The sequence below is a fragment of the Phytophthora cinnamomi genome, assembly GCF_018691715.1.
Source record: "Phytophthora cinnamomi strain GKB4 chromosome Unknown Contig33, whole genome shotgun sequence".
Taxonomy (NCBI): domain Eukaryota; phylum Oomycota; class Peronosporomycetes; order Peronosporales; family Peronosporaceae; genus Phytophthora; species Phytophthora cinnamomi.
The window spans coordinates 14,290-33,331 of record NW_027150966.1 but is presented as its reverse complement, the minus strand read 5'-3'; the positions used below and the strand labels follow the sequence as shown (position 1 = coordinate 33,331).

The 19,042-nt window shown below is 56.0% G+C and overlaps 9 protein-coding genes across 9 annotated transcripts; 5 read left to right on the top strand and 4 right to left on the bottom strand.

Moving 5' to 3' along the window:
* Positions 1-879: 879 nt before the first annotated feature.
* Positions 880-1,359, top strand: IUM83_04242 (E3 ubiquitin-protein ligase XBOS34; the record flags this gene model as incomplete). The annotated part of the gene is made up of 1 exon (XM_067928301.1): positions 880-1,359. One exon carries the CDS (start codon positions 880-882, stop codon positions 1,357-1,359), a length of 480 nt encoding a protein of 159 aa, XP_067792672.1.
* A 235-nt stretch (positions 1,360-1,594) lies between these two features.
* On the top strand, positions 1,595-3,102 carry IUM83_04241 (E3 ubiquitin-protein ligase XBOS34; the record flags this gene model as incomplete). Its single annotated transcript, XM_067928300.1, has 2 exons — positions 1,595-2,381; positions 2,975-3,102. 2 exons carry the CDS (start codon positions 1,595-1,597, stop codon positions 3,100-3,102), a joined length of 915 nt encoding a protein of 304 aa, XP_067792814.1.
* Positions 3,103-3,225: 123 nt separating this feature from the next.
* IUM83_04240 (CRAL-TRIO domain-containing protein) lies at positions 3,226-4,306 on the top strand (the record flags this gene model as incomplete). The annotated part of the gene is made up of 2 exons (XM_067928299.1): positions 3,226-3,495; positions 3,584-4,306. The coding sequence occupies 2 exons, from the start codon at positions 3,226-3,228 to the stop codon at positions 4,304-4,306; spliced, it is 993 nt and encodes a 330-aa protein (XP_067792813.1).
* A 668-nt stretch (positions 4,307-4,974) lies between these two features.
* Positions 4,975-5,414, top strand: IUM83_04239 (CRAL-TRIO domain-containing protein; the record flags this gene model as incomplete). The annotated part of the gene is made up of 2 exons (XM_067928298.1): positions 4,975-5,220; positions 5,304-5,414. The coding sequence occupies 2 exons, from the start codon at positions 4,975-4,977 to the stop codon at positions 5,412-5,414; spliced, it is 357 nt and encodes a 118-aa protein (XP_067792604.1).
* Positions 5,415-5,807: 393 nt separating this feature from the next.
* IUM83_04238 (CDP-alcohol phosphatidyltransferase family protein) lies at positions 5,808-9,505 on the bottom strand (the record flags this gene model as incomplete). Its single annotated transcript, XM_067928297.1, has 6 exons — positions 5,808-6,689; positions 6,740-6,916; positions 9,074-9,178; positions 9,255-9,306; positions 9,374-9,435; positions 9,503-9,505. The coding sequence occupies 6 exons, from the start codon at positions 9,503-9,505 to the stop codon at positions 5,808-5,810; spliced, it is 1,281 nt and encodes a 426-aa protein (XP_067792605.1).
* A 2,941-nt stretch (positions 9,506-12,446) lies between these two features.
* Positions 12,447-13,685, bottom strand: IUM83_04237 (Transcription-associated protein; the record flags this gene model as incomplete). The annotated part of the gene is made up of 4 exons (XM_067928296.1): positions 12,447-12,578; positions 12,662-12,820; positions 12,948-13,213; positions 13,439-13,685. The coding sequence occupies 4 exons, from the start codon at positions 13,683-13,685 to the stop codon at positions 12,447-12,449; spliced, it is 804 nt and encodes a 267-aa protein (XP_067792602.1).
* A 716-nt stretch (positions 13,686-14,401) lies between these two features.
* On the bottom strand, positions 14,402-15,294 carry IUM83_04236 (ubiquitin-conjugating enzyme subfamily protein; the record flags this gene model as incomplete). The annotated part of the gene is made up of 4 exons (XM_067928295.1): positions 14,402-14,510; positions 14,574-14,792; positions 15,083-15,157; positions 15,263-15,294. The coding sequence occupies 4 exons, from the start codon at positions 15,292-15,294 to the stop codon at positions 14,402-14,404; spliced, it is 435 nt and encodes a 144-aa protein (XP_067792603.1).
* Positions 15,295-15,433: 139 nt separating this feature from the next.
* IUM83_04235 (protein xap5 circadian timekeeper-like) lies at positions 15,434-16,009 on the top strand (the record flags this gene model as incomplete). Its single annotated transcript, XM_067928294.1, has 4 exons — positions 15,434-15,466; positions 15,540-15,623; positions 15,706-15,794; positions 15,883-16,009. 4 exons carry the CDS (start codon positions 15,434-15,436, stop codon positions 16,007-16,009), a joined length of 333 nt encoding a protein of 110 aa, XP_067792600.1.
* A 1,188-nt stretch (positions 16,010-17,197) lies between these two features.
* On the bottom strand, positions 17,198-17,608 carry IUM83_04234 (uncharacterized protein; the record flags this gene model as incomplete). The annotated part of the gene is made up of 3 exons (XM_067928293.1): positions 17,198-17,301; positions 17,372-17,497; positions 17,572-17,608. 3 exons carry the CDS (start codon positions 17,606-17,608, stop codon positions 17,198-17,200), a joined length of 267 nt encoding a protein of 88 aa, XP_067792601.1.
* Positions 17,609-19,042: the final 1,434 nt, after the last annotated feature.

The following is a 19,042-nucleotide window of genomic DNA, read 5'->3' as shown; positions in this document are numbered from 1 at the left end:
GTAATCTCCCCCATCCGCCAACTTTCGAAATGAATCCAGAAGCCAGTGTGCGGGGGCCAGCAGTGTGTGGTGGCCAGTGAGCTGGGAAAGCGCGGGAGATTCAGAATTCAACTCGATTGGTTTAGAAGGGGAATTATGTTGGAGAGGCTGAAATATGATTAGAAATGGTCATCTATTTCCGAACGGAGGTAGTACGACAAGTTTGGTTTGCATTGAAATTTTCCTCATCGAGAATCTTGAATTGTACATCGCTGGAGTTGGACACGTAGGGAGTCTCGACTCGAGGCAACTAACGTAGGGAAATTTGGCATCTTTTGTCGCGCAGGAGAATAAAAACAAAAATGTGCAACATCAAGCTGTAACAGAATCCGATTAACCGCATATCCTGATCTTGACGCTTCTCCGTGTGGAAGCAACCGACTCGCTACATCGGATTGGAAACCTATTGAAGGTTATCTTTTCGTCGTCGCCAGGCCTTCAGTCGCTTTGGCACTGTGTGCAAGTTGAGATCGTCGAGCAGCGCTCCTTGGCCGTTGCTGGCTGCCCGAACAGCAGTCTGCGGGAACGCTGCTGATCTCGACTGCCGCCACGTGTGGTTTTCTGGCGTTATAGTTCTGAGCGAGATCGCGCAGCATGTTCCTGCGGCGCGATGCGCTCCGATGCAAATGAGCTCGGCCAGCAGTGCTGGGTGCTTAGTGTCCAAGTTGAAGTAGCTTGTCACAAATGTATCCGTTCGAAATGGCTGTCTCCGGCGTCCAACATTGCATGGAGACACCGTCTCACAGCGTCTCCAACGCTATGTGTGCGCATGCAGCACCAACCACTACGAGCCTCACTTCCAATTCCGCTCGACAGCAAACAGTTCTCGCATTGCCATCAATGCCCATTCCCCGCAACGACTTCCTTCTGCTCTGGAAGCTCTCCCGGGCTGGCGACGAAGTCAAAGTCCAAGAGCAGATCGAGGAGTCCGATGCTGTGGCACGCAACTTAGTTAATCACAAGCACCACCGCAAAGGCACCACACCGCTCATGGAGGCTGCTGCTTGCAGATGCGGCGAGCCGATTGTGGCCAAGCTCATCGCTGCAGGGGCAGATATAAACGACGTGGACGATACCAGGCTGCGGAACACGGCGCTGCACTACGCCGCGATGACAAACCGGAACGCGCTGACAACGGAGACGCTGCTGGAGGTAGGTGCCGATGCCTTTGCTGTTAATCGCAAGGGCTTCACACCGCTTGACATCGCCCGTCAAAACGGTCGAAAGGTGGTTGGAGCAGTTCTGCTGGAGCACATGAAGGTGCATGCTGGCTGGCTGTACATTCGCGGGAAATTCCGCTGGAAAAGCGCTGGGCTGTAGTGCTTGCCTGTAACAAACAGCACACCTCGACGGAGCTCTGCATTTTCCGTCGCCCAGGAGATCTTCGCCCAGATATGGTTATACTCGTGGATGAGGCAGCTCGGATGGCTCATTTCCCTCGACGGACAGCTACTCGTGGCTCCAGCGCGACAACGCATTCGTCTTCGACAAACCCGTCATGTGCCACCGCGTGAAAAGACAAAAGTTCACCCGCTCGCCGATATGCCGGAAAACGATGAGCCTCGACGATGTCCAGACCCTCCACTACGTCTTCGCAGCTGACAGCTTGAACAACCTCGCCCAGTGGCGCCGCGTGCTGCAGAACTCCAACTTCTACTCGCGCGAAAGCCGATCGTCGCTATACAGAACATCGCTCTTCGAGACGCAAAATGGGGAGTTGTACTACTGGCCGCACGAGCTGGTGGAAAACCTCCGCTCTTCGATTCTGAGGGAGCAGGAGCAGCAGCAAGAAGAAGCTAACGATCTTCTCTACCAACGTCTTCGCACCACATTCGAGCAGCGCCAGCCGGACGGCATCCAGGATGCCCCACACGAACCTGCACCGGGTCCAGCCCAAGCCCAAGCTCAGTCACGGCCATCGCAGCCAGACGACGAAGAGTCCATTGATGAGCTACCGCCGAACTTCCAAAGGCGCCCCACGCCCGTGCGACGCCCTGATATGTCCAGGGTGGCCGACAGCCGCGAGCCCAGCCGAGTCCATTTCACGCCTCAGCAGCCAGTGAAGTACGTCGAGGTGCCGTTGGCAGCACAGCGGCCGTATATCGACGGCCATCAGACGAACTCAAGTGTCAGCATCGTCAGCGGCAGCGAGCTGGACACTGCAGGGCCCGAGTTTGCGACGGGGGTTCTCCTCGTGACCGACGACGGATCGCAGGCATCGCAGCCCCAACAGAGCTCGAACCAGGAGCCACAGCACGAAAACGACAGCAACAATGACTCAGCGAGCGAAGAAGAGCGACCGCAGCCTTCCGAAGCTCAAGGGCCCCAGTCCAGCAGTGCCAGTGACTCGGCACCTGACCTGTGTGGCATCTGCGACGTGGCGCGCAGGAACGCCATTTGCGTACCAGAGCCGGCTGCACGGGCTGCCTCAAGACCATCATGCGCACGTCCAAGGCGTGTCCGATATGCCGCATGCCCGTGCGCTCCGTCCTCAAGGTCTACGACTAATGCATACCGGTATACCTGTAGGGAAGCTGTACATGTAGTGCGTTTGTATCATTTGCCTTCAACATCGAGCGAACACTAAAACCTTTCAGCCAATCAAATCCTTCCAAGTAGTGACGACCTCTCCCAAGCGTAAGACGTACTGACCACCTAGCGTGCCACTCGGACAGCAAGCGACGTCATCCCGCACCCCCTCCGCGACGTCTGTGTGCCCTCCCGCTCACAAAACCCCGTGCGCACCACCACAGCGCGACGGAGCTTCATCTGCGCTTGCGACAGCCGCCGCCCCCAGCGCTCTAGCCCCCGAATCGACGGAGAACTCGCGCGACAAAGACACAGGCCAGCGGCGATGGCGTGTTTCGGCTGCTGCGGAGGCGTCAACGCCCGCATGCTGTTCCTCATGGCCTGCGCCATGATCGATACGTATCAGCGCAGACGGTTGTTGTGCTGGTGCTGGGGCCCATGCTCACGCTGCATTTCTACCCGGAGACGTCGTTCCACCGCCTGGGCTTCTACACGGCCATCCTGTCGGGCTCGGGGCTTCCTGGGCCGCGCTGAGCTGCGGCTTCTGGATCAACTTGGCGCGGTCGCTCCAAGAGCAGCAAGGGCGTGATTCTGTGGGGACTGGCCGTCACTGGCGCGGGCTTCTTCAGTCTGCTGCTGTGCAAGAGTCTCGTGGCCATGTGCCTCGTGCGCTTCGCGACGGGCCTTAGCAGCGGCGTGGTGCCGGTGGCGATCGAGATCGACAACATCTGCGGCAACAGGCAAACCAAGCTGGCGCTCGTGACCAAGACGCTCGGAGTAGGCATCGGAGCTATTTGCACGTTCGCGTTCATCACGCTCGGCGTCAAACTGCCGCGCAACGCGAACGAGGACCCTGTTGTGAGAGACTCGTCGCTCTACTTCTACCCGTTCTGCTTCGTATCGATCCTCGCCTGGATTGCAGTCATGGTGATGCTGGTGGCTCTGCGTCGGCGGAGCAGGACGTCGTACACGCAACTCGCTGAAGAACGACGACTTTCTGAACTTCATGCCGCAGATTCAGGTTGACGCGGCCTCGCCACGTTCATCTACCAGTCTGAACACGAGCAGCACCAGCAGCAGTGAGAGCGGCAGCCCCATGTCCACCACTGTGGCCCATGTCAAATCGGCGTTCGAAGAGACCTTTAGTCGCACTGCCGTGAGCTTGGGTATCAAGAAGGCGATGGCCTCGCCAGCGAAGTTGGCGGCGATCAAGTTGTTGGCGACTCCGCAGCCGCATTTCCGACTGATTCGTGGAATCCTGCCTCACTACTTCCACGGCTACACTTCGGATGGACACCTGATTGTATGGGATTTCGTGGGTCGTGTCAAGATGGACAAACTTAATGCTGCCGGCTTCACGACTGCCGACTTGCGCGACCACTACCGCTTTTTCCTGGCTTTCGCTCAGGAGACGCTGCTGCGCACACCGACGCAGAAAATCGTCTATGTGGTTGACTTGGATGGCCTCTCGCTTCGTGATGCCGACGCTCGTGCGGTGGATAGTGTCTGTGCTGTGGTGAAAACGCTACAGCGCGAGCTCCCTGACCGTCTGCAGGCGCTTGCAGTCCTCAACTCCCCTGTGTGGTTCTCCCAGGTCATGACGAGTATTCGCCCTCATCTGGCGAAGCGCACAGCGGACAAGGTGTCGTTCTTGGCGAAGGAGACGGCCACGCAAGATTTAATATCACTCGTCGGTGTTGACAGTCTGCCAACGATATGGTGGACGCAACGGCGTTGAGATTGGCAAGAGTGCTCAGGAGCGCTCTGGACGACCTGCTCAAGCGCGACTGCATCGTTGGAGCGTACGCTCGAAATTGTAGCCACTCCACGAGCGCGGCGAGTGTTAGTCGTGCTCGCGCAAACAGCATCCGTTCTACCATGAGCGACGAGGGTGCAGTGATGAAGAGGCCTTCTTCGATTGTTCTGAGTATGGACTCCAAGGCGTCGAAGACTTGGAGGACCAAGAGCCTGTGATATCCGTGGTGGTTCACTCGCAATCTACTCTGTCGCCCAAGACGGAAGCTGTTGCCCGCAGCGGTGCTGCCAACTCTGGGACGTACCAACCGCTCGAGAAGAAGCTGGTGAAGCCGACTCGGCCTTCCCCTAAAGCGGTGGTCACCCCATGCCTGAGCGCTGGCGATCACGAGCGAGCCACTGGCATGCCTGGTGCTGCTCGTGTTCTTCTTTTGGTCAATGGTGCAGCTCAGTTTCGACGAGATGCTGCCACTGTGGTTTTTTAAGCAGAATCCGATCACTCTAGGCGGCAGTGTCCATGCAGAGCCGCCGTCAGCGAGATCTACGGTGTCATCTATCACCTCAGTTGCAGGAACGCTCGCTTCGCTGTCCCTCGCTGTTCTCCTGGGTCAGATCGCGTCGGCTGCTCTCTGCTCTTCAAGTCGGAATGCGATGACGCCTCTTGCCACGCTGCGTATTGGTTTGCTGCTCCAAGTTCCCATCCTGGGTTGCTTCCCGCTCATCGACTTGTTCAAGGTGGACGAGCTGCCGTTCTCGTGGTTCATGGTGGTGGGTGTGCTCGTGGTGAAGCAGCTTGTTGCTGGTGTGGCCTCGCACGGTATCATGGCGCTGCTGGACAACTCGATTGCCGTTGATCGACGGCTAGCTGTGCATCGCGCGGCACAACGCGTCCGGTACGTGGCCCACTTCATTGCGAGCGCTGCTTCTCCGGCGCTTTTGCGCTGCTGGGTTACTTCGAGCAAGCGTTCCCGTTCGACCAGAGTCTGCTCTACTTCGTGCAAGCCCTGGGGCTCGTGTTCCTGCTGTTCTTCTCGATTGCCATCCCGAGTAGGATGAACTTCCCGGTGCTTTTCAGTATGGGTAAGCGGTAATCTATCCTTGCGGTCGAAGCAAGAACTAATTCGTAGAGCGCCATTAAACCCTAATGTACTTTCGATAAAGGAACGAGCCAGGAGTGAACTTAGTCTCAGTGATAGTGTAAGCATACATTCGTGGGGGCTTGCAGTTTGCTAGGATCGATATCTACATTGCTACTCGCTGACAAGACTCGCTATAGTGGATCCTCCGGTGCCGCTCGGTTCGCCAACGCAAGCGCTCACAGGGTCGTTGCGACGGCTGTGACCATAAATGGCCAGCCCGAGCGTTCCATCGCTAAAACGCGTCTCGCCAGGCGCGCTCTACGATTAGAAAGCAATGTCCTTGGGCGTGAACGTGGCCATCCCGGGAGCGCTGGTACTGGATGAGAACGCCGACGAGCACGATGTTCAGCAGCACGAGCGGGTAGAACTGCATGTAGAAGATGACGTCCCAATCGAAGATGGCCAGGAAGTACGCCAGTACACGGCCGTGATGTGGGCGCTGATGCCGAGGAACGACGCCACGCGCACGAGGCCGCTGAATTTCCTGCGGTAGGCCTCGTGATACTCGCTGGTGCACGATGCCAGCAGCGCCTGGCGGTCCAGCTGCGACGCAGCGTCCGACGTGAAGGACGCCTGCACCGTCAGGTACACCGAGTAGATGCCCAGCAGGATCGTGTCCAGCGCGCAGGCCGACTGCTTGCGTGCAGCGTGGTACTCGGCGCGCACGCTGGCGACAGTCTCGCCGTCACACTCGGACTGCGGGAGGGCGTTCTCCATGTACACGTTCTTGATCTTGTCGTAGATGATGGCGTGCAGCCAGAGCGACATGCCCGTCCAGAAGCCCAGGTGGAAGTACATGACGCTGCCGCCGTAGTGGTTCTGCATGACGGTGCCCATGATCCAGAAGTTGGGCGCGATGACCAGGCCGTCCACGACGCCGTCCAGGATGCGGCCCGTGCGCGTGCCGCGCTTGCGAGGCACCTGTCCGTCCGTGCAGTCCGAGACGATCCACGTGAACATGAAGAGCGCGGCCGCCAGCAGCGAGTGCGACGCTCCCAGGCCAGCGGGTAGTGGAACTCCGAGTCGTAGAGACAGAGAGCCGAGGCCCAGCCGAGGAACAGCCCGAAGATCGTGATCTGGTTGGGCGTGATGATGAACGGCAGGTAGCTCACGATCACGGGCGGCCAGCCGCCGGTGCCAGTAGAAGTCGATGAGCTCCTCCACGTCGTACATCTTGGTGCACGTGGCCTTCTGGTAGCGCTCCAGCACGCTCTCCTGCTGCTTGGGCTGCTTGGAGAACCCGTGGACGACAGCGACGCGCCCAGGGCGACGACGACGGGCGCGAGCTTCATCGTGTCCGACTGCTCGTCGCCGCTGCTCGTGGGCGAGTTGGAGCGCGAGCCCGCGCGGTGCTTCACGCCCTTGGCCACGTCGATGGTCGTGCCGTACATGTCCTCCTCGCAGCGCTTCGTGTCCACCGTCGGCTTCGGCATCGCGCTCCCCGCACTGAGTAGCTGCTCGGTCCCGGGTAATCGTGAAATGAGGTCTGGCGGCTGGCGGCGTGTGGGCAGGCGTCACTGGGGCTTCACCTTCTTCCCTCGAATACGTGTCGCATAATTTGACATGCAAAACGGGGGTTTCGCCCCCGGAATTAATCGCGATCTCGACCTTAGTTTGCTGACTCGAAGTTTAAATCGGAGTCGGAAATGTTAATCGGAGCGGAAAAGGGGATTCACCTGACAGTTATCCGAGTGCCTGCCTCTTGGACAACCGCAAATGGAGCTGCGGAGCACTGCATATTAGGGCGGCGACGCCCTCGGTGACTTGATGGGGCTCCGCAGCAGGCTAGGTATGTGCTCGGTTTTGCAAGTGGCGTCAGCACCAACTACCAACCGCCGGTGTAATACGGTACACTTGTTGTATACATCGCGTTTCTTGAAGTCAGCATCCGCTGGCTTCACCGCCGCCAGCAACAGCAAAATGTGTGGCTCGGCTGCATTACTGCCGCCACAGGATTGAGCAGCGCATGTACCCTCGCTAGAGCTCACACCTGTTAGTGCTCGCTGCCCGCGTGGGCTCAAAATCTGCCGGGTTTTTGATGTTGCCCAGCAAAAGGCAACCTGGTTCTGCGTAATACGCGTTTGCGGAGCCCGATTTGATGATGGCCTGGCGGTCTGCTGACTTCTGCGTCCCACAATCGCCGTCTCACGCGCTGCATTTAGCAGCGGCGCCGGGCATGTTGGGCCTGAGGTTCTGGTCGCCCTGCTTCGGGCTTGCCGGTCCATTATACGTGGCGCCGACGACCACCGACGCACCGTCGATGAGCGCTCCGAGCCGTGTCCTTGCCCCTTCCAGGCCCCGCCCAATGGCGCGCCGACAGGTGGATTGAAGTGCCCGAGCGTCCAGTTGCGGTTTCAAGTGTATCGCCTGCATTGCCATCGGTCGCGCTGCCATCGCCAGCACCATCGCCACAAAGTTGAGGCTTCGCCTTGCATTGTCATAATTTGCGAGCCCATTTTCCTCTATTAGCCTCGCACTGTGGCACTGTGGCCTTGGGACAGCGCGGCGGCTGCGCGCTGCATTTTACCCATTCCGAAATCGAGCCCGACGCTAAAGACACGGCTGGCTAGCATGAGATGGGGTGGCGAGCTGCCACGTACCGCCGCCAGACAGCAGGGATACACACCGTGAGCAACTCGACGAGCGAGCTGTGCTCTCTTGGCAACTTCACGAGCCGCTACACTGCATGTACTTGCGCCGCTGCCGCGATGGTAGGATTCGACCGTCGAATTTCGACGTCGACTCGCAGTCTTCGAGACATTTTCCCAAGCGGCCTGAGGCTCGTAATCAGCGAGCGCAACGCCCCTTTCTGCTTGAACACGGCCCGGTAGGTGCCACGCTACTGCTTGAAGGTTGGGTCGCGGTCGGTGTCTCGCTGAGCGCGGCCATGGTGCCGCATTCTCGGCCAAATGGCGCGCTCCAAACTACGCTATAGCCACCTGCTTGAAGCGAGCGATTGTACAGCGACCTGCGTGCGTATGTACGGCAATCGTATGGTCCGCTTCGCGACACCGCGGGCATCATTATTATAGCGCTGCCGACAGTCCGAGGTCTAGCATCGTCCAGGCTCCACACGGGTGTAAGCCGCTTTCTAATGCTTTGCTCCGGAAACAGTTTACCGATTTCGTTATCCGCCCGAATTACCCAGGTAGATACCAGACCGATAACGTCGTTCTCGTGATCTGATCATGCGCATGCCATTTGGCCCTATTGTTTCTGTGCTGTAGTTGCTTATAGTTTTACCCGCTTCGACCGACTGCGTAGCTTCTCCGCCGCGCTAGATCGCCGTCTAGGCGCGATTTTCGGGAGTCCACGCGGTAGCCGATCGCGGTGACCTTCCTGCTTGTGTTTTGGGAGGAATGGCAACGGCAGGAGTGCTGTCGGCCACTTTCCGCTTTTGGCTCCTTTAGCGTCTTTCGCGGTCGCTGCAAGAGACGAAGACCCCGCCTTCTTCGCAGCCGAGGCGAGGCGATGCCAGAAGTCCTCGGTATGGTAGATAAACAAACCGGGTAGCGAAATTGCCGAAATCGCGATTGCACCCAGTGACCAAGCCTACGCAATGTGCGGTGAGATATCGTTGCAAGTCGCCCTGCGCTAGACCATTACCTTACCTCATACAAGATGGCTGCACCCGGATCATCGATAATAGATACAACAAGTGCTAGCGAGCTCGTCCAAAGCGCCATTATGGCGCCAGCTAGGCGAAGTCCATTGACCTGCGTATCAGTACAACGCACACGAGATGAGATTGCCTTTATCTGCGATATACCTTGCCAGGATGTGAGTTCCCACCAACGAAAGCATGCACGGTCTTATCTTCGCGTTCATGATGCCAAGCGTTAGTCTGCACGCACATCAGATCAGCGAAATACTTGTTCACGCTTTATCAGTCAGAACAAGCAAGAACTTACGAGGTCACAATACAGCTTACACAGAGCAGCAGCGCGTTGGCATTAATCGATCCCACGACGCTCTACAAAAGAGCAACACATTAACCGATAATGAGCAATGTGCAGGAATCTCACTGGATATTTCGGTACCATCGCAACGGGTGCTTTAAACATTTGAGCAGCTCGTGTGTAGCGTACGTGCGTCCATAGCGTTGGCTGCGGTGGAGATGCCCCTCACAATTCAGCTGTATCGTGATTATAGAACTCGTGATGCAGTAACCGAGCACGAAGCTGCCCGCGACGACAAAGCCACCCTGTAGAAATGTGAAACACGAGGTCTCCAAAGTCGGTAACGTCGGTTTTGACCCATCCGTCTTGCGGTATCCAATGACAGCACACTCAAGTGGGAGGGAGAGCAGACCGATCATTACGGGTAATGCAGGCCATTCGCTATACAGTCGTAAGACAAGAGTACAAACGTCTTCAGCAGGTGCATTTTTGGGCTGAGGCTTGAATAATGGAAACCTTTCACACCGAGAATGATCGAAACCAACAAAACCCCAGGTACGAATCCCTAACGACAGGTATAACATAAATCTTGGGAACTGACTTGCCTCAAGATGACTCCACAGCGGGTACAACAGCGAAAGCCGCAGAATTTCAGCGACACCTCGACTTGATTTTGGCCATGGCACCACAGGCAATGACAGCCCCGTCAACTGCACCCATGGAACGAGCTCCATGAATACTGCAATGACGACGAAAATGTTTTCAACGATGTGGTGCTTGGCCGGTTTGGTTGGCAGTCCCTTGCGAGTCGGTCCACTCCACTTGCCCGGCAGCAATCGAGACCCAAACGATTGATCCGCCAGTGTTTCCACTGCCGCGGAAAATGCAAAAGTATCCTGTTTGGCCTGTGAAATCGTAGCAGCCGCGATGACCCTCCCGGTCACGAACGCTCCGACGCCCAGCAAGATGAGCATCAACGCGCACGCCACCGGCAGCTCCCAGGCGCATTTCCTTTCTAAAGCTGCACTGCGCTCCATCGTACATCGCATAACAGCGGCAACACTCGTACGCGGCCCCATCCTCCGCTTCCACGACGCAGTCTCCGTGCAGACACACTGCGTCATTCACGCCGCACATGCTGCTGCGTCTTCAAGATCAGCAGAATGGTGTGCCGCACATATAGTAAATGTGTTAGTCACCTTTCTTGGTGGCATTACCAACAGGTATCAGCCATCACATTTCTTGTCACCAACCCAGTGTAGCCGTAATCCGCACCGCACAGCAGAGCGACACAGTAAACAGCGGATATCCATCCAACCATGGTGCTCACCAGGTCTGCCGCTGCCGCCGCCGCATCGCCCGCCCCGGCCGCGACCGGAAGCGAGACCTTAAAGCCCAAGACTGAAATGTCCTGAGGGCCAGCCGGGAGCCGAGACCAGCTCGCAGTCGTACCGCTACGTGACCGAGGAAGGCGTGAAGCACATCCTGGCCTACCGCTGGCGGCAGTGACGCGTCACTGCTGTACAACCGTGATCTCTCCGCTCGCCCAGTGGCTCGTGGACAATGTGATGTCGCGCCGCGACTGGCAACGCCATCACCATCGGGGCGCTGTCGCTCGTGATCCTGTCGCACGCCATCATGCTCTGGTACGGGCGCTAGGACGATGGAGAGAGAGATACGAGAGACTGACGTGCTGTTTGACTGCAGGTACTCGCCGAATATGGTGGAGAGCCCCGAGATGGGTCTACGCGAACGCGGGCTTCTCGCTGCTGTTCTACCAGATCTTGGACGTGGCGGACGGCAAGCGGGCTCATAAAACGGGCAACTCGTCGCCGCTCGGACTCCTGTTCGACCACGGCTGCGACGCACTCAACGTGGTTGTCAGTGCGTGCACTTTCGCGTCGACTGTCATGCTCGGACCGACATATTGGGTGAGTGGTGGCGGATACCGGTGGAATGGTTTGTGAGAGGTTATACTGACGAAATTGTGCTTGTGATTTTCTGTTGCTCGTCGCTGTTGATTTTCTTGGCGCCCGCGATGGTGTTCTTCATGGCTACGTGGGAGGAATACTACACGGGCACTCTGGCGCTTCCATCATTAACGGACCCAACGAAGGCTTGCTGATTATGTACTCGATCTACTTCGGCACAGCCATTGTGGGGCCTGCGATGTGGACGCAGCCGAACATCATCTTCCGCAGCTGAACAACAACCACGTGTTCGTCCTGGTCACGATCATTAGCGGGCTTGGCCAGTGCTTTTCAGCGGTGTGTACCTGGTATACCTGCAGTTTTGGCTGGACGTTTCGAAAAGGCTAACCTGTTTGCTGTGTTGTTATTGTGCTCAGCGGTGGTTGCTATCCGTTCGATGGAGAGGAAGGCGAAGGATGGCGCTGCGGCTCTGTTCGGCATCACACCTTCATTGCGCTCGTCATCCTGTCTGCACTTTGGGTACTTTGGTCACCGTCTGATGTGTTCACGGACCACCCGCGTCTCCTAATCTGGACTGTGGGGTTTGTTTTCGCGAAGGTATCATAATACGATATTATCGTATCTGTATTTCCTCGGCGAGTTCTGATACTAACATCGACGTGTTATTTTATTATCGTAGATGGTGATGCACATGATGCTTTCGCACATGTGTGAAGAGCCGTACTGGCTGCTTAAAGACGTTCCTGATTCAGCTCGCGAGTGTCCTTCCTGTTGGTGGCTGGCATTGTGCCCTGGGTAAGCTCATTGCTGTTGAGTTGCGTAGTATGCTGACGGGGTCGCTCTAACTCGGTTGTCTCCTTGTTGTGCAAAAGTTGAAAGCTCTGTGGTTCAGCTATTCTTCGTGATTTCGCTGTTGGCGTACGTGCACATGATCTGCTCGACAGGAGCTTGCCACAATTCTTGGCATTCGCATCTTCAAGGTGAAGCAGGGATAGAGGCTTAGTACTCGCTGTAGGCATACATCAGTGCTACTGTAAGCACAAACTCGTTAGCAAAATCACATCAATGCATACCGAATGCTATCAGAGGGTCATGGTTGCAGCCGTCTACTTCGCCAGCATGTTAAAAATGGAAACCTACGATTGGATGGAGTACTATATGAGCGGGTGGCATCGCTCCATGATCCCGCAGTCTCCACTACTCTTGATGAGGAAGCCAAGTGTTACGGAAATGATACCCAGCATTGCGATGATGAAGAGAAGCGTGTTCCGTTGCGACTTGCGGCCCTATTTGAAATGAGAAGCACGAAGATTGCAGGCGTTAGTGCATGAAATACTAAGCATAGATGCCATTGCAGACAGCAACGTACCACAAGTCGAGGTTGGGTCATCGGTGTCTGAAGCTGGTTGATCCGTTTATCCAGCAATTGATACCGCTGTACCATATTCTTAACAGCCTCTTGCAGCTCTTGTTGTAGCTTCTTGATGGAATCAGCTAACAGCTCAGAACGCTCGTCTCGCATTTTCCGCTAGCGACAACGCCGATAATATCAGCCTTAATCTGCGAGATCTCAATGGCGCGATTCTGCTCCTGCAGCTCCGCGTCATATTTACGACGCTTGCCATCCGCCTCCAGCTCAAGCGAACTGCTCTCACACGCTCATCCAGCATGTCTTCATGCAGATTCACGACGTCGTCATTGTTCTGCGACTGTCCCGAGTTCAGCAGCTTGCCCTGCACGATCTGTGACAGCTGGTGGTTCAGGTTCTCCAACGACGGGAAGATGCCACTTGCCTGCTTGTCAAACTCGGCCTGGTTCCTGAGTAGCTCATCCTTTTGCTGCACGAGTTGCGCGATGGTCTCCTCCATCTGCCGCACGTACGTGTGCAGTTCCTGCTGCGTCCTGCCTGCGGAGAAGTTGCCTGCGCGTTCCTGTTCAAAGTCGGGTGCTGCATCTCCTCCGTGGCCTCATACCGCCGGCAGTGGGCGGCGACGGCGACGCCGCTCCAGCGTCATCGTCGTCCGCGACGTTGTCAAAATTCAGCGCCTGCTGCACAGTCCGTGGAGTAGTCTCTCAGGTCCTTGGCCGTCGTGCGGCGCGGCGTGGTGGCGGCTCGTACTCTGCCCTTAGGGCTCATCCGCTCTACCCGAGCGTGGAGCGGCGACCTCCGCCTCCGTTGTCGGCCGCGAGCTGCTCGTCCGAGGCTCCGCCAGCCGCATGTGCTCCGAGCCGCGAGCCGCGTCCTCCGAGCGCGACAGATGCATGAGCCGCTCGCCCGACGCGCTGCGCAGCGGCTGCGGCGTGTGGTCCGTGTCCGCGACCGGCGCCGGTCGCTCCTTGACGGTCGTGCGGCTGCGGGTGCGTGGGCGGGGCCGTCGCTCTCGCGGGAACAGCGGTCGCGGTCGTCCTGGGCCATGATCTTTGCAGCTCCGACAGCTCCGAGCGCGCCTTGGAGATGCGCTCGTTCAGACGCGTCGTCCTCCTTGGAGCCCAGGCCGGCGTCGCTCGACATGGGCGCGGCAGGCATGGGAGTTGCTGCGGTGCCAAATCACGTAATGGGAAGTTTCCTTTTGAATTTTACCCTGTGCGAGCAACGGGTAGAAGAAGAGAGGGTTGCTGGATTAAGGGCGAAATGTTGCCGTTCAGGAAGTTGTCATTTTCTTATGAAACCGTGGAGGACAACTCCACCTGGCTCGTGATAGCACTTCAGCATGGTGGAAGTGATGCCGACACAATGACAGCAGAAGGCTTCGGGTGGTAGTTGAATGAATTGTCTTCACATTGTTCACACCCTTTAAGCTACAAGCAACGCGCCCTACATCATGTATTACTCTTCAAACGTGTCTGGCATCGGTTCATCTGCGGACGCTGCAGCAGCGGCTTGCCCGGAAGCTCCCTTCCGCTGCGGCGGCCGTTACGATGGACAGCGATCGCGTCGAAGGAGGAGCAGCCATCTTTTCCTCTAGTGTTTGCGGCGCGGCGGGCTACATCGACACAGCACGTCGGAAGCCTATTAGGCGGCCTTTAACATACAGTTGATTATAAAAGTGTGACGTACCGAGGCTGCATCTAGCTGCGCAAAGTTCACCTTAGATTATCGTGGGCTGGATTATTGCTTCGTGAAGCGGATCGTGGATCCCTGCTCGTTATTATGGCATTCGTGAGCGATTCGTCCACATTCCTCCATTTGCACGTAGTTCTCCGGGTCGTGGCGGAACCTATTTCACCAGCACCCACACACGCCATCTAAGTTGTTCACGGCAACAATGCTGTTCACGTACATATCCAACGCAACGCCGTTCGCAACAGTGGCCATGTCTGGAAGTCCTTCATGTAGAAGATACCCGCTTGAGGTAGGTGAGCACAGCCACCATATAGTGCAGCTCGGGGTCCCAGTCCGGAACTTCGGCTTCATCAGCTCCTTCGTGTCCTCGTACACATACGGATGGAAGATCTTGGTGTTGAACACGATGCGAGGATACGTGCCCGGCCCGTTGTAGCTACATGCATCACAAAGGACATCGATAAGCCTCTCTAAATCTTTTCAAAACCACAATTGCATCACCCCAGCAATTGCCGCTTTACCTCTCGGGCAAAAGATGGTAAACTTGAAGATTCCGTTGCGATAGAGTCCGGCGTGGACGAAGATGGCGCCGTACCAGATGCGCGAGTGGTCGAAGCTCGGCAGCACGTAGATGCCGCTGGGCGCGTGCTGCCGCAGGTGCTTATTACTCGATCATGAGTCCGTAGTCCTTCATAGTCTGCGACCGGTACTTCTGCAGGGACTGACATGGGGCCATCGCTGACGCCCTGCTCGCTGGCAGTCTGAGCGTCGTCCAGCGCCGCGTTCGGCGACGGCTGCGAGCTGCGATTGCAATGGGAAACGCAGAACAAACGTCATGCTGGTGCACAGTGCAAGACGAATATCGTCGCAGGAGTCACTGGGAGCTCCGGGGGCGAGGCCACGTACGCGTCCGACGAGGCCTTGAGTCTCCGCAGCATCGTGAATTCTTTCCTGCCAATTCAAAACTCCGATTCGTACTTAGTCGAGAGTGCCCCGTACTCGTACTTAGCAGAAGGCAAAGTGTACCAGCTCTTCCACAGCTCCGTTAGCTGGTGATCATGACGGGCATCGAGCGCTATGGCTCCTCGGGCGCTCACGGTGGAGGGCAACGTGGCTGGGTCGCGCGCGGCGAAGCTGACCAAGCAGAGGGAGAAGCAGGAGAAGTGCGAGGCCAAAGCGCCAGGACATCGAGAGAACCAACCGCCGAGGGACGCGCATCGACGCCAACTTCCAGTCGCACCAGGACGACGACGAGAGCGAGTTCAAGGCGAGTTGGCCAGCCGCCAGCTAGCAATTCGCATGGATTCATCCTTGTTTTATGCTAATTTTGACGCTTCGGGTGTGTGCAGCGTCAAACGGTGGGGCTCGTGACGGCTGAGGAATTCAGGAAGAAGCGCGAGGACCTGCAGAATCGCAAGAGTGCCCCCGTGGACGTGCAGTGAGTGCTGCATCCGCTGTATATGAGTGCGTTGAGTTGGTGATGAATTGGATTTGTGTTGATTGTCTGGTGGGCTGGTTGGTGATAGATCGGAGGAGAAGCAGAAGGAGCCGAAGAAGAAGAAACGAAAGCAAAGAAGATGGGGCCGCTGTCGTTCGATATGGACGGCGGAGGATGAAGCCGATGAAGAGCTGCATGTGAAACCAAGCGTGTGAAGAAAGAGTATCAAGAACCTAACGTGGAGACAGATTTCTTGCCGGACAAAGAACGTGAGAAGGCGGAGGCACGCGAACGCCAGCGGCCAAGGAGGAATGGGAAGCAGAGCAAGAACGAATCAAAGTGCATATCTCTGCTATGTTAAGATTTGGTGGTGGCTACTCAGGCTGAATGTGTCGTGGTGTCTTTGGTCTTGTATGTACAGATGAAAACGTCGCTGTAACCTACAGTTACTGGGATGGATCTGGTCACCGCCGGAGATCACGGTGCGTATTATAGAGCCAGCTGTCGCTTACAGGAGACTGAATTGCTCTCTTTCGGCAGGTTCCCAAAGACGACAATTGGCAGAAGTACCTGGAGCTTGTTAAACAGCAGTTAGTGACAGAGTTTGCCGAGTTGCGCGGTGTCGGCGCCGAGAATCTGATCTACATCAGGAAGACTTGATCATCCCTCATGTAAGTTTTCTGGTTGTTCTATGAAATCCAGCTTAGACATTAACTTGTATATCTCGCCGTAAATGACCAGCACTACTCCTTCTACGATTTGATCGTGACCAAAGCGCGTGGAAAAGTGGTCCTCTGTTCCACTTCGATGTGCATGACGATGTCCGTCTTGTACAGGATCGACGTGTTGAAAAGGACGAGAATTATGGTTTATTTTCTGTGTCAGAGCACAGCTCCTTTCTGACTTGTGCTCTGGTCTGTAGTCCCACCCGGCAAAGTTGTCGACCGCCATTGGTACGAGAAGAACAAACACATTTTCCCGCTAGTCGATGGGAAGTGGTAAGTTGGAGATTCATACTACGTGTCGTACACCTTTATACTAACGTCAAAGCTGCTTGTAGTATGATCCAAACGTTGTCCGCGAGAAGTACACTATCCACGGCGACTAATTTCGAGGCAATCGCATCCGAGTTAGCATTGCGACAGAGTTCACTGTATTCCTCAATTGAAACTAGGATGAATGGCAACAATGAGATCGTTTTTCCTGGTGATTTTCTTTAACCCGAACTCATTTGATAACTGAATAGCTGATCAAACTGGCAACGGAAAGCAATCGCAATAAAGATGATACAAGCATGGTCAACAGCGCACGGAGCATGACTCATCGCCCGATACGTCTCCTTCAAACAAGACACCCGAGACATCTTGGGCTGAGGAGGCAGAGCGATATCAGGAGTGGCGTGTCTATTCATCCTCATCGGACTGAATGAACTTGGAGTAAGACGTGTTCTGACATTCGCCGTTGGCGTCAAAGACAGCCTTGTAGAATGATCCGTCCGCTCCCACAACTAATTGCAGATACGTGTAATCCTGTCAGTTTACAAAATCCTCAAACCAAACAAGACGCCGGGAACTTACCAACGATGGTATTCTTCTCCCGTCCCGAAAGCGCAAATCGTTCGGGTTTCCGGTACTGGAACTGTGCGAAACTCCACTCAGAGCTGAAGTACTTCGGGAGCAATCCCCCCCCGCATAAACGACAAGCTACACGCACAGTCAGCATAACATGTTAGATCTTTAATTAATGCAGGGTCAGATTTGAAATTGAATTGGCCCACCTGGACTTGGAGTTTTCAGCAGTGCGGCCGTCGTCATCGTCACCGCTACGAGGGCGCTTCCCGCCGAATAGTGCGATGGGGCACTTTGAGACGGAGCATTTCCCATCGTAGTCGGGTCTGACAAGAAAAACTGTGGCTGTGAACCTCGGTCGTCAGCGAAAATTGATGCGCACCGTGCCCCTTTGTCGCTTTGAGCACGCTGCAGGAAGTCGGGCGAAGCAAATGCTGTAGATTTCCGCGCGATCCGCACCACGACTACAAAATTCCCACAAATGTCTCCGTCAGGGGATTATTCTAAAGTCACTCAGAAAACCATAATAATATAACGTACCGCATAACTCCTGCGTGATCCTGACTGCTCTGCGTGTCAAAGATACGAATGAGCGCACCCTTTGTCCGACGCCGTTGCCAGACGCTACCGTCAGGTCGCTGGCGATCTGCGGCAACAGCATCATCTCCTCCGGTACTTCATGCTACAATACCACATGAGTGCACAAAATGAATGCACCTGCGAGAGTTCCGCTTGTGAGCCGTAATGAGCGTGGTCTTCCTCAGGTCGTACAGCTCAATGCGCACAGTGCCGCGCGTCCACCGACGAGGCCAGCACCGTGTTAGACGGATTCGGCACAGTGCGCACAAGACTGGGTTTGCAATCGTCTCAATCGTTTCCACCAGCTTCAGGTCATATAGCGTACGCAACATCCACGTAAGAAACACGTAGCGTGAAAAATCAGCAAAAGTCCAGCACCATTTCAGCACACCGACTGCAGCATCTAGTCCGCTTTAACACCAAACTGTAGGCGTAAGATCTTGTTCTGAACACCACCACCACACTGCATAAATCACAAAACATCCGTTAAATACCAAAGAAAACTCCCAGTCGATCGGCCGAGCCGTACCGGTCGCGACGAGGCTCACGCCTTCACCTCGCTGCGGAAGCTGAGGCTCTCAACGTTGCGGCTCTGGTGGTCGTCCCAGATCCGCCTAGTCGCGCGAAATGCGCCCACAGCATCTGCTAACTCGGCAGCTCCATTGCCTTGCTCTCTGTAGCAGCGTCGTCACCTTTGTTGAATTCTCGTGATTGCGTCCGCCGCGACGATGGCCGGATTTGTTACTGAACGCATTCCACGATGCCGATGCGCCGTGAGAAGTCTGTACAATTGAACATATCTGGGATGGGTGAGGCCGGAGCACAGTAGCGCAACTCCTTCTCTATGTCTACAGCGCTCCAACCTCGGTGGAACGTCTCCTGTAACGGGTCGCAGTTGAATATTTTGAAGCCGGGAGTGACGTTCGAGAGCTAAGCTAGCGAAAAGGAGCGATACAAAGGCATCTGGAATGACGCGTCAGAGCTCGAGGAAGACAGGCGTTTGTGCTGAGAATGTCGGCGCAGGAGGGGCGCAGGACGCACGCTGTCCTGGTTGAACCCCACGAAGAGGAGGCTCGTTCTGCTGCTCACTGCGCTGAGTTC